At 40.7% G+C, this 16,838-nt stretch overlaps 1 protein-coding gene across 3 annotated transcripts in view; it reads left to right on the plus strand.

Moving 5' to 3' along the window:
• FBXO42 (F-box protein 42) overlaps nt 1-16,838 on the plus strand; it is an 85,874-nt gene that overhangs the window by 63,921 nt on the left and 5,115 nt on the right. For all 3 annotated transcript variants that reach the window (XM_006105749.3, XM_023746690.1, XM_014447833.1), the window contains 5 exons: nt 13,099-13,252; nt 13,618-13,728; nt 15,157-15,253; nt 15,733-15,789; nt 16,579-16,695. In XM_006105749.3, coding sequence (XP_006105811.1) covers nt 13,099-13,252; nt 13,618-13,728; nt 15,157-15,253; nt 15,733-15,789; nt 16,579-16,695 — 536 coding nt within the window. The remainder of the gene's footprint in view (nt 1-13,098; nt 13,253-13,617; nt 13,729-15,156; nt 15,254-15,732; nt 15,790-16,578; nt 16,696-16,838) is intronic.

Raw genomic sequence — 16,838 nt, forward strand, 5'->3', positions numbered from 1 at the left:
AGTGACATGTAGATGAGGCCAATCAGGGAAATGTTTGTATATTGAAAATGTTAAAATAGTTCCTTTCGCCGAAACCAGTTTGGCTCAGTGGATAGAGTGTCGGCCTGCGGACTGAAAGGTCCCAGGTTCGATTCCGGTCAAGGGCATGTACCTGGGTTGTGGGCACATCCCCAGAGGAGATGTGCAGGAGGCAGCTGATCGATGTTTCTCTCTCATCGATGTTTCTAACTATCTCTCTCCCTTCCTCTCTGTAAAAAATCAATAAAATATATATTTTAAAAAAAATAGTTCCTTTCAGCACCCCATCAATCAAAGCATTTGTCAAGAAAAACTGACCTTGGATCCTCATCCTTACTCTGCTATCCAAATAAAGGGTTCTTCTATATAGTCATATGCAGCGTGGATGCACAGAATAGATTAAGGATAGATTCAGGGTTAAGAAGAATCATCTAGCCCTAGCTGGTCTGGCTCAGAGGCTAGAGCATTGACCTGCGGACCGAAGGGTCCCGAATTTGATTCCGGTCAAGGGCCCTAGTTGGGATTTGTGCAGAAGGTAACCAATCGATGTGTTTCTCTCACATCGATATTTCTCTCTGTCTTTCCCTCTCTCTAAAAATCAATACAAAAATGTCCTCAGGTGAAGATTAAAAAAGAAGAAGAAGAATCATCTAAACTTGGATATAAGGCAAAAGGATGACTGCATGCCTTTTTAAGTCCTATTGGAGCATTGTCTAACAGGTGCACTCAAGGATTATTTAACTCTCTACAATATGGTTTTTAAAGTCTAGTCCCCTAACACCAATCACCTGGGAGCTTGTTAGAAATGCAACCTGTGACCCCACCCCTTCCTCCTAAATAGGAAACTCAGAAGGGTGTCCCAGCAGTCTGTTGTAACTAGACCTCAACTACTTCTGATGTAGCTAAAGTTTAAGAACTACATCTGGCCCTGACCGGTTTGGCTCAGTGGATAGATCATTGGCCTGTGGACTGGAGGGTCCCAGTTTCGATTCCAGTCAAGGGCATGTACCTTGGTTGTGGGCACATCCCCAGTGGGGGGTGTGCAGGAGGCAGCTGATAGATGTTTCTCTCTCATCGATGTTTCTAACTCTCTATCCCTCTCCTTTCCTCTCTGTAAAAAATCAATAAAATATATATATTTTTAAAAGAATTACATCTGTAGGAGAATCTAACTATCCTATATAATCCTATATAATAAAAGGCCAATATGCAAATCTACCGAACGACCAGTTGCTATGATGTGCACTGACTACCAGGGGGCAGACGCTCAACGCAGGAGCTGCCCCCTGGTGGTCAGTGCACTCCCACAGGGGGAGCGCCACTCAGCCAGAAGCCGGGCTCACGGCTGATGAGCTCAGCAGCCATGGCAGCGCTAAGGATGAGCCATCAGTCGGACATCCCCTGAAGGCTCCTGGACTGCGAGAGGGTGAAGGTCAGGCTGAGGGACACACACACACACACACACACACACACACACACACACACACCTCCAGTGCACAAATTTTGTGCACTGGGGCCTCTAGTTATTTATAACATCTTAATAAACTAATAATAAATAGATATAAAAATAATTTTTAGTCACGCATAAAATACATTCCCCAGTGAAAACATGTTCTTGTTTTATCTTGTGTCAGTTGAGCTACTCTTCTAGCCCTAGTATCTGAATGAATAGAAACTGCAGTTGTGGGGAAATGGCATAGAAACCAAACCAAAATTAGGAATTGCTTCACTGTTTTGCCATCTTCTTTGCAAAAGTAAACAAGAATGCCTTGTAATTCTACCACTGTCTTTTGCATGTGAGACTTTCTTCTGATTCATAGGAATCTTGGGAAACAGCTGAACCAATTAGCAATTTTAGGGAATGCTAGTTCTGTGTGTAGAGTGCCTATCTGATAATGCAGTTTCCCACAGTTGCCTTTTTGGCTTGTGCCTTGTTTTGAATTTGCTCCATTGATCATATCTGCTGTGTTGATTAGGAGGCCTTTGCTATGTTTGGGGAATAAAGCCTGTGAGGAGAACATTGGCTCTGGAGGAACAGGTTTGAGTAACATGTCTGTCCGATTTTGATATAGGCACATTTTGTCCTATGGTGCTTGGTGAGAAGCTACATGGGAGCAACACCCTTTCTTCCTCCACTTTTGTGATACAACAATATTTAGACTTTGTGTAGAGGCCCAGTAGCCTCATTATTTTGAAAGCAGGCCAAGAGCCGAAACCGGTTTGGCTCAGTGGATAGAGCGTCGGCCTGCGGACTCAAAGGTCCCAGGTTCGATTCCGGTCAAGGGCATGTGCCTGGGTTGCGGGCACATCCCCAGTAGGAGATGTGCAGGAGGCGGCTCATCTATGTTTCTCTCTCATCGATGTTTCTGACTCTCTATCTCTCTCCCTTCCTCTCTGTAAAAAATCAATAAAATATATATATATATAAAAAAAAAGAAAGCAGGCCAAGAAATATCCTAATGAGTGTAAAACCTTAATTTGTTCTTGAGGGGAGGGTGTTTATTTCATGTCACCATGATGATGATGGGCCTTTTAACTATGGACGGTCTGCTGTTATCAGAGTACCCTATATTGTACAAGATTTTCAGTCTCTAATGTAGTAGTGGGGTGTGTTTTAATAGTAATTTGTTAAACAACTGCATGACATCATTTTAGCTACCGTATGGAATGAGCTGCATGCACATAGGTGCAATTCTTCAAACTTCAGGGCCTGACGTTTTATCTAGGGCTATTCCATGTCTAAGTTAGTTATTTCCCTTGTCTAAGGATGTATGGTCATGTGGGTTTTATTTTAGAAAGTTTATTAGTAATTAGAACTTTAAAACAATGAATAAAAGTATGTTATTTGAACATGAATTTTCTTGTATTCTCCCGTCCCTCCTCCCCCCCACCGCCCCACAAAAAAAAATCTATTAAAGATTTATTGTTTGCTTTCCAGAACTCCATTTGGCTAAAGAAGCTATTTAAGGTATAGAAGTTGCTAAAGTTCTCTGACCTCACCATAAATTTAATTGTTTTGATCTGGACCTTGCATTAAGATAATTAATTGGAAGGTCCCCAGGCTGGTGTGGGTCAGTTGGTTGAGCATTGTCCCATGCACTGAGAAGTCACTGGTTGGATTCCTGATCAGGCCACATGCCCAGGTTTTGGGCTTAATCCCCAGTAGGGGGCGTGCAGGAGGCAGCCAATTGACATTTCTCTGTCATTGATGTTTCTCTCTTTCCCTTTCTCTTTCTAAAAATCAGTAAAAACATATATATTTTTAAAAAGATAATTGGAAGGGGAATTAAAGCCCCTCTGCTTTAAACAAATTCAAAATATAAAATATGTAGATTTTTTGAAATAATAAAAGTAGAGACTCTTTATGAAGGCCTCACACCATTGACTCTGAAAGTATTAAGAATTTAAAAGTATCTAATTTGCAACAAATGAAATATTATGTGCATAATTAGGTCATAGAAAATTTGATACACCCATGTCTGTGATCTCTTAATTCTGAATTACTGTATGTTATATGTTGAGGTTGTATGTTGAATTCTGTGTCCTCTCTCCCCTCTGCTTCATTTGTTCTTGTATGGTAGTTTTTCCCTACATGCCTTACAAACTGAGGTGGAGGAGCATGAGTAAATTAACTTTTAGTACAACCCTGCTTAATTGTGGAGATATTTAAGTAAGATACTGAAATTAAAGCTTCTATTTGTGACATAAAACAGACCTTGGAAATGCTGGATGAAGGAGTTCTCCCACTCCTTGGGATAAGTAGAGGGAGAGATTTTGGCTTCCTACATTATAAACATATTGAGAAGTCATTTTGGAAAGCCCTTACCCAAGATCATCCTTCAGGATTGATTTATCATGGTCACTTTCCCCGGCTTACCTTTCCTTGGGAGAGTCCAGAGAACAAGTAAAGGGTGCTGTAGTAGAGATAGAGTGTGACCCAGAGCCTGGTGGAGAAAAAGAGGTCATAAGAATAGCCTTCTATTCAATGTATTTATCTCTCTGTCTACTCTATGCCTGTAGCTTACCTAATTAAGATTTAGGAAAGAGCTGCTCTTTCAGCTTTAAAGCACTCATACTTCTAAGGCAGCGGTTCTCAACCTGTGGGTCGCGATCCATTTGGTGGTCGAACGACCCTTTCATAGGGGTCGCCTAAGACCATCCTGCATATCAGATATTTACATTATGATTCATAACAGCAACATTACAGTTATGAAGTAGCAATGAAAATAATTTTATGGTTGAGTCACAACATGAGGAACTGTATTTAAAGGGCTAGAAGGTTGAGAACCACTGTAAGGTATCTGACTTGTTTGTGGCAACTACTCAAAATGAATGTATCTGTATGCATGAAGAGCAGTCTGTTATAAAGGTTAAGAGAATGAGTTTTAAATCCAGAGAAAATGGATTGGAATTCTGGCCCTGCTACTTACTAGTTCTGTGACCTTGGTCAAGTTATTTAAGTGAGCTTTGCTTCAGTATTCTCATCTGTAAAATGGGAATAAAACTAGGAGTTTGGGAAGGGTTAACCCTTTGAGTGCCAACCAATATCCTAGGAACTTTGCTAAAATTGCCAAGGCATTGCTGATTTTACAGCAGTTTAGGAAAAAATTATGAATCGCAAGTAAATGAAGTTACATATTCAAAAACTTAAGGAAACCTTTACTACATTTGTTTTCATCTTTGACATATATTGTTTGCTGATTGTATTATAAAATACTAGTAGAAAAAAAATTTGAACAAAACATATAATGTTAAAATAGAGGGACACCCTTCTCCAATATCTTCCACAAAATCGTCATCTTCACAGCAAGAATTGACATATTTAGCAATATCATCATCACTGCCCTAGCCAGTTTGGCTCACTGGATAGAGCGTCGGTCTGGGGACTGAAGGGTCCCAGGTTCGATTCTGGTCAAGGGCATGTACCTTGGTTGCAGGCACATCCCCAGTAGGGGGTGTGCGGGAGGCAGCTGATCGATGCTTCTCTCTCATCGATGTCTCTCTCTACCCCTCTCCCTTCTTCGCTGTAAAATCAATAAAATATATATTTAAAAAAAAATATCATCATCACTAATAAAAGCAGACTTAGAACTGGACGCCATTTCGAAGCTTTAGGGCTACAAAATCTGAGTAAACTTCATAAAATCGTAGTACCTGTAAAAAATTAGGCAGATAAATGCCAGTGGTCAATTTTAGAACTACAAACATTCGGCATCATAAGTAATCTGCACTTAGGTGCCATCTGTCAATAAAGAGTGAACTATTAGCATCTAATAGTGACACTGCAGGAGGAGCACGATAGAGCTCCCGGCACTTTTGGCGAAAGACAGGAGGAGCGCGATGGCACTCCCCAGCACTCTAGGGGTTAAATTAGTTAATACATGCAAAGCACTTAGAAAAGTGCATAGCGTATAGTAAATGCTCAATAAATATTGTCGTTATCTTTAGTGCAGTAGCAGTAGTAATAGCTATAAGTAGCAGTAATTGTAATGTCTCTTAGAAGTTAAATTACCCACTCAACTCTACCACCTTCCCCATTTCCTGTAAACATGGGCACAGTTTATAAAGTTAAAATCCTTTGTCTAAAGTAGCTCTGTCCAGTAGAACTTTATGTAATGACTAGGGGCCCAGTGCATGAATTCGTGCACCTTGAAAGGAACTGTGGGCTGCAAGGCTGCGGTGGGCACAGGGATGGGTCTCGGCCCATCCTCTGTGCCCCTGCCTGGCCCCTCCTGCTGCGGCCCCCAGTCCCCTCTGCCGGCAGGCCCGCTCCCGCTGCTCCCACACGCTGATGGCACCAGCCCCGCTTACACCCACTGATGGCGTTGAGTGATTGGGACCGGTGCTGTACGCTGGCAGCGGGTGCAAGTGGGGCCGGCGCTGGCAGTGGGTGCGAGCGGGGCCGGCATCGGCAGCAGGTGCGAGAGCCGGGCGGGACCGCGGCACATGGGAGCAAAGAATTTTCAGTAACCATCAGAGGTTTGCCCCGATGACAGCAACCAGTGCCCCACCTTGGTCTGGCGCCCCCCCACCACCACCACCAGCTTCACCATCCGGCTGTGGCCAATGCCCGCCATGGTTTGCGCACGCCCCCTGGTGGTCAGTGCACATAATAGTGACCGGTTGTTTGGTTGTTCCGGTTCTTCTGCCGTTCGGTCTATTTGCATATTAGTCTTTTATTATATAGATGGCAGTATCCTATATCTGTGCTTTCCAATTCAATAGCCTCTAACATGTGATTAATGTTGACTGTATTGGATGGTGCAGGTCTAATATATAGTATTTTCACTGGTTTGATTATACATACTATGTTTTACCAACACTCTTTATATCAATTAAAAGTACATATAATTTTTTAAAATTAATTTCAGAGAGGAAGGGAGAGGGAGAGAGATAGAAACATAAAAGATGAGAGAGAATCATTGATTAGCTGCCTCTTGCATGCCCCCTACTGGGGATCAAGCCTGCAACCTGAGCATGTGCCCTGACCAGAAATTGAACCCTGACCTTCTGGTCCATAGGTCAATGCTCAACCACTGAGCTAGGCCCGCTGGGCCCAACACTCTTTAATTCTATGATTAGTTTTTTCCCCTTAAGAGGTAAGTATTCTTATACTACATTTGTAATGTCTTTGAACCCAGAACTGGTAAATATTGATTTGCTTTGCCTCATAAAGTATTGATATTTTTTTAAAAATATGTTTTGTTGATTTTGTAGAAAGAGAAAGGGAGAAGGAGAGAGAGATAGAAATATCAATGAGAGAGTGTCATCGATTGGTTGCCTCCTGTGTGCCCACCGGGGATAGAGCCCAAAACCTAGGCATATGCCCTGACTAGGAATTGAACTGTTGACCTCTTGGTCCATGGCATGATGCTCAACCAACTGGCCAGGCATTGATCATTTATTTTATTTTTATAGCAAAGATGGAAATTTATTGGAGAACAAGTACAGAGTCCCACTGAGTCCCTTTTTCCTACAATTTATAAAGGCTGCAGTTTTTTTGTACCTCAATATCCCCTCTGAGTGGTCACTATTCCCCTTTGATTTGGTCACTATAGCAACTTCTGAGCTCAAGTCTCACGTGAAGTACGTGAGGTTCCTTCCTTCACCCTTATTGTTCTCCTATTCCCTATGGCAGTGATGGTGAACCTATGACACGCGTGTCAGAGGTGACAAGCAAACTCATTTTTTTTGGTTGATTTTTCTTTGTTAAATGGCATTTAAATATATAAAATAAATATCAAAAATATAAGTCTTTGTTTTACTATGGTTGCCAATATCAAAAAATTTCTATATGTGACACGGCACCAGAGTTAAGTTAGGGTTTTTCAAAATGCTGACATGCCGAGCTCAAAAGGTTTGCCATCACTGCCCTATGGGCTTTCTTCCTCCCTTTATTTTATAAATGTGTACCTTTTGCTACTTCCAGCTCCCTTATCATATGGAAATGTAACTTCTGCTGCTCCCAGCTCCCTTGTCTTATGGAAATGTACCCTTTTGCAACTCTGTAGCCCTGTGTTTTTTTCCATGAAACCCTTAATTCCTAAAATTTCCTAAACCTGCCTATTTCACCCCTAAAAATTCCTTTCAGTCCCCCCTTCGATTAGGAAACCCCAACTGCCATTGGGGACAGGGGACTCCAGTCTGTCTGGCTGCTTCCTGCTGACAACTGGGCTGTCGTTTGAGGACAGCAGTCAGGGTCCTATCGGAAGTGGGCGATCTAAGGGTCCACGGAAGATGGATGTAGCGGCCTCCATTTGCAGTTCCAGGTGGAAGACCATTTGTAGCTTTAGGGCTTCTAGATGGGAGGATATGAAACATACCAAAGGTTAAATAGGTAATGGTTAAAGATGAGTAATAAAAACAGTGTGAACCAAGGTCTGAGAAGGGGAACTAGCTAATAGGGATGGTATTATATCTTTAATTGATGCCAGACCTCTGGGGCAAGAGATTGTGAGGCCCTTTTCTTTAGCCAAGCTGAAGAAAACTTCTTTACAGCAAGAAGTGTTATTCATGGTACAAACTTTGCCCTGTTCAATCGAGGGCTTCTCTGCGAGTAAGGACCGTGTCCTGGTAGTATTCTCAGAAATTTGAAAAGTGGTCCTGATTTGATTGGTGGTAGTGGTAGTATAAGCCGTCCTATAGACTAAGATTCAGCACATTTTACTCTGAGAGGGATATATATTTGACCCTGAGTTGGGCTGCTTATAGCATACTTAGTAGTTAGGGATTTGGGGAGCCAGTATAGCTGAGAAATTTTCTATACCAGGGATACAGAAAGGAATTATAAGTAGGAGCATCTTATGGTTTTTCTGGGTTCCAGCAAGGGCAGAGAGGTCTCCTCCAGGTACCAGCCTAGGGTTCTAGTGACACTTATGAAAAGACAGAATAAGAACTATTAGAAAAATGAAAATAATGTTTATCTAGGAATACCAGAGTATGTTACTTATCTGGCACTTGATGACTCTCTAGGATTCTTTAGAAAGAGAAGTTTCAGATCCTCTAGAGTTTCAGACCCAGTGGTTCTCAACCTGGGGGTTGAACGACCCTTTCACAGGGGTCACCTAAGACCATCGGAAAACACATATATAATTACTTATTGTTTTTGTGATTAATCACTATGCTTTAATTATGTTCAATTTGTAACAATGAAAATACATCCTGCATATCAGATATTTACATGACGATTCATAACAGTAGCAAAATTACAGTTATGAAGTAGCAACAAAAATAATTTTATGGTTGGGGGTCACCACAACATGACGAACTGTATTAAAGGGTCGTGGCATTAGGAAGGTTGAGAACCACTGCTCTAGAGGCTCATACGAATAGGAATCAATGATTTAGTTGGTGGCAGTGCAGCTTCGTCCACCTCCTGTGCTGGCCAATTCAAGGCTCACTCGAGACAGATGGATCTAGGAGTGATGCTGCTGACCTGTTGGGAGACTTAAAGCCGGTGCCTGTAAAGGGCCTTTTGGGCTGTTTAAAGGCCTGCCCAAATAAATGAGGGCTATCCTCAAAACTCATTGATCATTTATTTTAAAAGGTGTTACAGGAAACACCTAGTACACATGAAAAGAGCAAATCCAAACTAGTCTTATGTTAACCATTGATTTTTGCTTCCACATCACATTTGATGTATTTTATTTACGTTCCTGGGACTTGGGATAAGTTCCCTTTCATATCATCTACTGTCAGTTACAATTTTATTTGTTATAATTCTTGAGCGAAATAAGTTATTCTGCCAGGAATACTCTAACCATATACTAGTAATTAAGTATGTCCAGTTCTTTTCTTTTCTCATAAACTGTGCCGTGTAGGTGGCCATATTGTCAGAGGTCTATGACTAATTGACCTGGTATTAACTTAATATTAATTTGCTTTAATAACAATTACAGTACCAAGCACTGTTATAAATGCATTCCATGACTTAATTCATTTAATTTTCACAACCACTCTATGAGGCAAATGCTGTCCTTTTTTTCTATTTTATAAATACACAAACTGAGGCAGAGAGAGATTTGGTAACAGGCCTGAGTTTCACAGTTAGTTATGTAGCAGGGTTGGGATCTGACCCTGGCAGGCTGGTGTTAGCACCTGTGGTCTTAACCATAGTTCCTTATGTCAAACCTTTGGTGCTAATTGTATTTTGGAATTCAGAATTTTTCTATTTTAGAATTGGAACGATGCATATGCCTTTCTAATACTTCTGATGGAGTCTGGAACAGCACCCTATAATCAAACTTACTAATATTTCTGCATCAACACAGTGAATACTCACACTGAGTAGATTAAATAGACTATCCATAGCCTCATCATTTCAGGTCAAGTTTATTGTCACCAAATGAATTTTGAATAAGGGATTGAGAAGGTACTCTACTCATACAAAGGCCTTCATCAAATGGAGTGAGTTTAGGTAAGGTGCAGGAAAAGAGAGTTGCATTGAATTTATATTTCTCATTTTCAACAACTGAAATAGCTTTGTTTTGCCCCATCACAATGAGCAAGTATCACTTTTTGCAAATTCAGCCAGTACAGAAAGGCTTTTATAAAGAAGAAAGTAAAAATCATCTGTAATCTTACCATTCAGAGAGATCAACTATTTATAGGCCTTCTAGACTTTCTTTATGTATAATGAACTCCTATAGGAAAATAGATTATTTTTAATAGGCTCAATTTGCCTAGATTAAAATTCCTTCTCTGACACTCATTGGATGTGTGGCCTGAGGAAGGTAACCACTCTGTGCCTCAGTTTATTTATCCAATCAGTGGAGATTGTAATGGTGCCTATCTCCTAGGGTTTTTGAAAGGATTAAGTGAATTAATTATGTGTAAAGCACTAGGAACTGTGCCAGAAGCGTAGTGCCCATCAGCTGTTAGCTGTTATTGTTCCATGTTTTGTCACTTGCCCCTTTTAGTTTTTACTTAATAGAGCGTGGGCATTATTTTAAGACAGATATAGAGAGCCATAATATTTTTAATTGTCACATAATATTATTTTATATGGATATTCCTTTATCTATTGAAACACTGCAAATGAACATCCTTTTTTTATTTGTCAAGCTATCTCATTAGATTAATTTTTAGAAATTAAATTGCTGATTTAAAGTATATGCACTTACAAATTTTTTTATGCAAATTGCCCAGTTTACATTATAACTTTTTTTGTTTCTATGCTTTTGTTATTTAATGGACCGTTAGGTCGGCTGCTTCACTTTATACACTTGATTTTAAAAGCCAGGATTTTCAATATCTCAAATCCAAATTTCAGTCTGGAAGGTTTTTCTGCTGAAGTCTGCATATATAGATATATTCTTTACTTCACTTTATACACTTGATTTTAAAAGCCAGGATTTTCAATATCTCAAATCCAAATTTCAGTCTGGAAGGTTTTTCTGCTGAAGTCTGCATATATAGATATATTCTTTACTTTTCCAACTTGTTCACAGAACTTATGAGTTCCAGGGTAGGGACAAGAACTTGAAGCTTTATTTGCTGTTTCACAAAAGAAATCATCTTTGGGTAACACGAGCATTTTAACTAGGCCATTATATTTAGTTAGTGATTCTAGTTGGGCTAGGGAGCTTCCTCTTAGAAAGGTAAAAATTTTTAACCAGAAATCATGAGACTCTATGAAGGACAACAGATCATGAGTAGTCATGATTCCTGTGGGATAGGAGGTAAGAACTAACTGATTGACAAGAGCTGTTCCTAGAGAAGATTTGTTTCCATGGTGAGATCCTGTTGCTTTAATGTCTATTCTATTAGGAAAATGTTCAAAAAAGCTGATGCCACAAAGTATTCTTAGATGCTTACTTACTCCATATTCTGAGGACTGGTACCTTCTCAGTAAATTATGTAAAGTTACTCTTTTTTTAAAAAAATATATATTTTATTGATTTTTTTACAGAGAGGAAGGGAGAGGGATAGAGAGTGAGAAACATCAAGATGAGAGAGAAACATTGATCAGCTGCCTCCTGCACACTCCCTACTGGGGATGTGCCCGCAACCAAGGTACATGCCCTTGACCGGAATCGAACCTGGGACCCTTCAGTCCGCAGCCCGATGCTCTATCCACTGAGCCAAACCGGTCAGGGCTAAAGTTACTCTTAAGTTGGATCCCAAGGAAGACAGTCCTCTGCTCTACGTTTTCAACCTCAGACACTGTAATTGACACCATTAAAGCAGCGTGAGTAGGACTTTTCAACCCATGTTCCCATAACTCTTGCTGAAGGGGGAGGCCAAGCTATCCACCCAAATTGGAACACCTCAACTGCTATCAGCTTAATATACTATTGTGATTCCTTCTGCTTAAGATTTCCTTTGAAAAATGGATCCTGTATCTTTAACAACAGCAACAACAAATTTACTGACATCTGGATTTTGTGATAAAATACTTTGGTCTTCAGAAAACAAATGGTGGCATGTAGAGTAAGGGATTGAAAGAAATAGCAATTGTTTCAAAGACAAAAACTCTGAGAATTATGCTCCTGTGGGACATTTGTTATCCCTAAAGTTTTCCAGCATAAGCCAAATTTCTGTTGTTTCAAAATTTAGTCAACATAGCTAGCTCAGAGGTCCAGCCTAGAGGGCCTTAGTAGCCACTGTTGTTGTGAGGCCTACAGTTTCATTGGAATTCCTCATGTCAAGCCTTGAAAGTCTGCTCCCATTGGTGCTACTGAAGCCCATAGCTAAGGGCCTAGAGGTCACTGTGTTAACAGTTCACTCATAGGACAAATGAGGACTGCATTCTACCTCCTTTTGTACCTATGTTTGGTAGCAGCAGTTATTTTTTTCTTGCTTTATTGATTAAGGTATTACATATGTATCCTTACCCCCCCCATTCCCCTCCCCCCAGCAGCAGTTATTTATTTTTTTAAAATATATTTTATTGATTTTTCACAGAAAGGAAGGGAGAGGGATAGAGAGTTAGAAGCATTGATGAGAGAGAAACATCAATCAGCTGCCTCCTGCACACCTCCTACTGGGGATGTGCCTGCAACCAAGGTACATGCCCTTGACCGGAATCGAACCTGGGACCTTTCAGTCCACAGGCCGACGCTCTATCCACTGAGAAAAACCGGTTAGGGCGGCAGCAGTTATTTTTAAGTGGCACCCAGGTACCTAGCCTCTATATATACATACTTCTCCCTGGATCCCTTACATTCTTTCCTTTGTACTCTCCATTAGGTGTAGTAAAGGGATGGGCAGGAGAGTCAACATTTATTGAGCACCTGCTATGTACCAGGCACTGTGCTAGGTGCTTTGAATGTATTATTTAATACACAAAATAATCTAATAATCGAGTTACTCTGATTCCAATTTCAGGTGAGCAAAAAAAGACTGAGAGAGGCTAACTTCCCTCTAACTCAGGTTTCTCTGTTTTAATTATAAAAGATGTATAAATTGGTGATGTTTTCTCTCAGACCTGCAAACCCAATTTTATCTCCCCCTTTCTCTTATTCTTTGTAGAATTGGTTCCCGTTTTGTTACTCTTCCAGGGAAAGTTTACCCATAGACAGCCTACCCATGGCTTATAAGAACCTGAATCCTAACTATGCTATTATTGACTTTTCCCAGGGTCCTATCCTTCCCCCAAAGCCGGAGCGACTCTGGTCGTGTACAAGGACCTGCTGGTGCTGTTTGGTGGCTGGACACGGCCAAGCCCTTATCCTCTACACCAACCTGAGAGATTTTTTGATGAAATACACACTTACTCACCCTCTAAAAACTGGTAAGCCACAAAGATAAGATCTTTTCAATCTGGAATAAAATGTTTTAAATGAATGGATTACTTGTCTCTTTTGTGTACAGAAATCTCCTTGAGGATTTGATGAAAGCTATGGACTCTTCCCAGAAAAATAATTTTACATATTTATAGATTTTGCCTACAGTTTAGGTTTCCAGGACCCTTAAAATCTAAAGTTAAGAACCCTTATTTCAAAGAAAAAAAGTAGAAGAGATTAATTCCTCTTTCAAGAAAAATGAATGAGCCTGTTGAAGAACAGGGAGCTCTTCAGTTTTGGCTACTAAGCCTCCAGGAGTGCTGTGGATCCAGATGATTCCTGACTTCTTGGCTCCCTCCTGTCTTTATATTAGGTGGAACTGCATTGTGACGACCCATGGGCCACCTCCCATGGCCGGCCATTCCTCCTGTGTGATAGATGATAAAATGATTGTCTTTGGTGGCTCCTTAGGATCCCGGCAAATGTAAGTATATTGATTTGCTTCCTGTCACTCTGAAGGTAAACACTCCTGGGAATAACAGTCAGGGTCAGTATTCCTGAGCATGGTTCTGGTGAATCCATTTAGTTATCGCACCCTAGCATTCATTTTTTGATCCCCTAGTCACATATCACTAAGATGAAAACTTGCTTCATAGACTCAGGTCTGTGTAGTCTATCTTTGTTTGGTATGTGGTTCTATTTGGTGGGATCAAATTCTGGTGGAACCTCCACTTTGTCTGCTTCTGTCTGTGCCTACAGAAGGCCACCTTCCAAGGAACAGAGTCCTTTTTCTTGCTGTCCTTTATGAACCAGTTCATGTCCTTTGGGGCTTTAGGGAAGGAAAGCGGTAGATTAACAAGACAGGTGGGAATGGTTCACTCTCCAAATGGGATGAGTTGGAAGAGTGGGTAGGAGCAAGAAGACTGTGACAGGCCTAACACACTTCTGCTGTTCTCCATACCCACTGTCCTCTCCACCTCTGGCCACACTGGCCAGCTCAGGCCAGAGTCAAGAGCCCGAACACTCCATCTGAATCACTATCTGATTTGTGAGCTATCCTCCAGGTGAGGAGGTTTAAGGCTTAAGGTATTGGCACTCTTATTCCTGTGTTCCTAGTGTGAATAAATGACCTTATAGAAGGGACTGTGAAATATTCACTGCCATCTAGTAGTCTGTCCTTGCCATACTGTTCCTTGGGGGTTGGAGATGGCAGTTTGTCTCTGATAAAACCACAGCTCTCATTAGCCATGGTGAAATGACTTTTTGTAGCCAGAATCCATAAATCAATTTCTCCTAACAATGAAAGAGCTGACTTGAATAATTTTTTTTCCTTCCTTCTGGTTTTTACTTTTGAAAAACTATTATATCTTGGCCCTGGTTGGGTAGCTAAGTTGGTTAGAGCATCGTCCCAATACACCAAGGTTGTGGGTTTGATCCCCAGCAGGACACATAGAAGAATCAACCACTGAATGCATAATTAGGTGGAACAATAAATCGATGTCTCTCTCTCTCTCTCTCTCTCTCTCTCTCTCTCTCTCTCTCCCCCCTTCCCCCCTCTCTCTTCTTTCCTTCCCTCCCTCCCTCCCTCCCTTTTCCCTCCCTCTCTTCCTCTAAAATTAATCAATAAATTTTTAAAAAGAAAGACTATATCTTGACCAGTAGCTATTTCCTGCTATCATCAGTTAACTCTTTAGGTATTAGTATGTGACTTCAGAGTGAGTCAGTGGAAAGAACAAAGGTTTGAAGGTCTTGAGATGGGTTCCAGGGAAAGGAGCAGAAAAAAATATAGTTTAAGTGCTAACTATGAGCTTTGTGGGGCATCTTTATAAATGTAACTTTATTTATTATATCAGTAGCCCCCACCTCCTTCATCTTTTTTTTCCTCCTTCATCTTTATGTCCTTATCTTACAGGAGCAATGATGTCTGGGTCCTAGACCTTGAGCAGTGGGCGTGGTCCAAGCCAAACATCTCTGGCCCCAGTCCTCATCCTCGAGGTGGCCAATCTCAGGTGCTCAGGAATTAAAATAACTATTTAACAAATACTGAAGCATCTTTCTGTTAGGATGGGAGAGGGAGGAGAGGGAATCTGGTAAGATGCCAACATGCATAAGCAAAAGAGAATTTGTCATTATTTTTCTGGTATTTGCTCTTCAACTTCTAATGGGTTATATTTATTTTTAGTGGCTTTATAATTATGCCTCTCCCCAAAGCATTTACTTTGCTGTTTCACTTCTTAAGAGAACCCTGCATTTAATTTGGTTGACACTCTTATGTTAATATTTGATCAAAAAAGAACATATCCAGTCAGGTGACTCATCATTTGTTCACAGGGATCAAATTTGACATGGGAGAATGGAGAGCTTATGGTTATTAGAAATAATCCTCTCATTTGGGAGCGGGGAAGGCTATTTTCATATACAACTGAAGCATAGGAGGTCAGATGCCTGTGTGTTTATAGTTTTATTTTAAATTTCTTCCTGTCCCCAGATTGTCATAGATGATGCAACTATCTTAATCCTTGGAGGGTGTGGCGGTCCCAATGCTGTAAGTATTGCTGCTGTGGCATTCCCGGTGCACCTGCTACTAAGTGTTCAAACTTGCTTCCTCTTCTCCTCTTATAAGATTGTTTTTGTGACATTTTCATTTAGAGAGTACCTTTTCCATTTGGGTATATAGTCTTTGTATTTTCTGGCCTTTTTCTCTGCTTTTTGGGAGGGGGGGTGATTTTAATCAGTGACATTCATCTCTTGAATATTTATATCTATATTCTTCCTACTCTCACTTCCTCTTTTGGCTATAAGGTTTGCTGCTATCATTTCTTTTTTTTTTTTTTTCAAGGGCAAAGATAGTCTTTTATTTTTTTAACTCTTCCTTTTGTGAGATGTATATTTAATAACAAAGATTTTTTTTGGCTATAAGGTTTGCTGCTATCATTTCTTTCAAGGAGGGATGAGACAGAAAGGCAGATTGATAGCTGTCTGAGTGTACATGGAATTTATTTTAAGAATGCAGGTTCAGAAAGTTATGGATATGTATTATCTACCTCCCCACTCCCTACCCTCACATGCACACACGTACAACCACAGGCAAAATTCAGAACCACTTAAAATCAATTAATGAGTCACAAGAACAATTTCTTATGCCTGGCCAGTGGTGATATATAAATGAATGAAGGCACGGATGAATGAATAACCAAAGATTTTGCTTTTCTTTCTGAATAGCCCATACCCTCTCTAGACCAGACAGCACAACTTTGAGATTCCAGTTCTGTGTGTGTGTGTGTTTTGTAACATGAATCACACTTGAGTCCTATTGTTGGTCCTTCTCTTACAGCTATTCAAGGATGCTTGGCTGTTGCACATGCACCCAGGTCCCTGGGCCTGGCAGCCACTCAAGGTAGAAAATGAAGATCATGGGGCCCCAGAACTGTGGTGCCATCCAGCTTGCCGGGTAAGCAGGGAACTGACAGGCCAGCAGGAGGGGAGATCCTAAACTGTAAAACCAAATTAATTGTCAGATTTCCAAGCAAATTTGTAAGGAAAATGAAAACACTTTGATGTCACAAAATAGGTGGACATTAGCCATAGCCCTTG

The sequence above is a fragment of the Myotis lucifugus genome, unplaced genomic scaffold (assembly GCF_000147115.1).
Source record: "Myotis lucifugus unplaced genomic scaffold, Myoluc2.0 scaffold_720, whole genome shotgun sequence".
NCBI lineage: Eukaryota > Metazoa > Chordata > Mammalia > Chiroptera > Vespertilionidae > Myotis > Myotis lucifugus.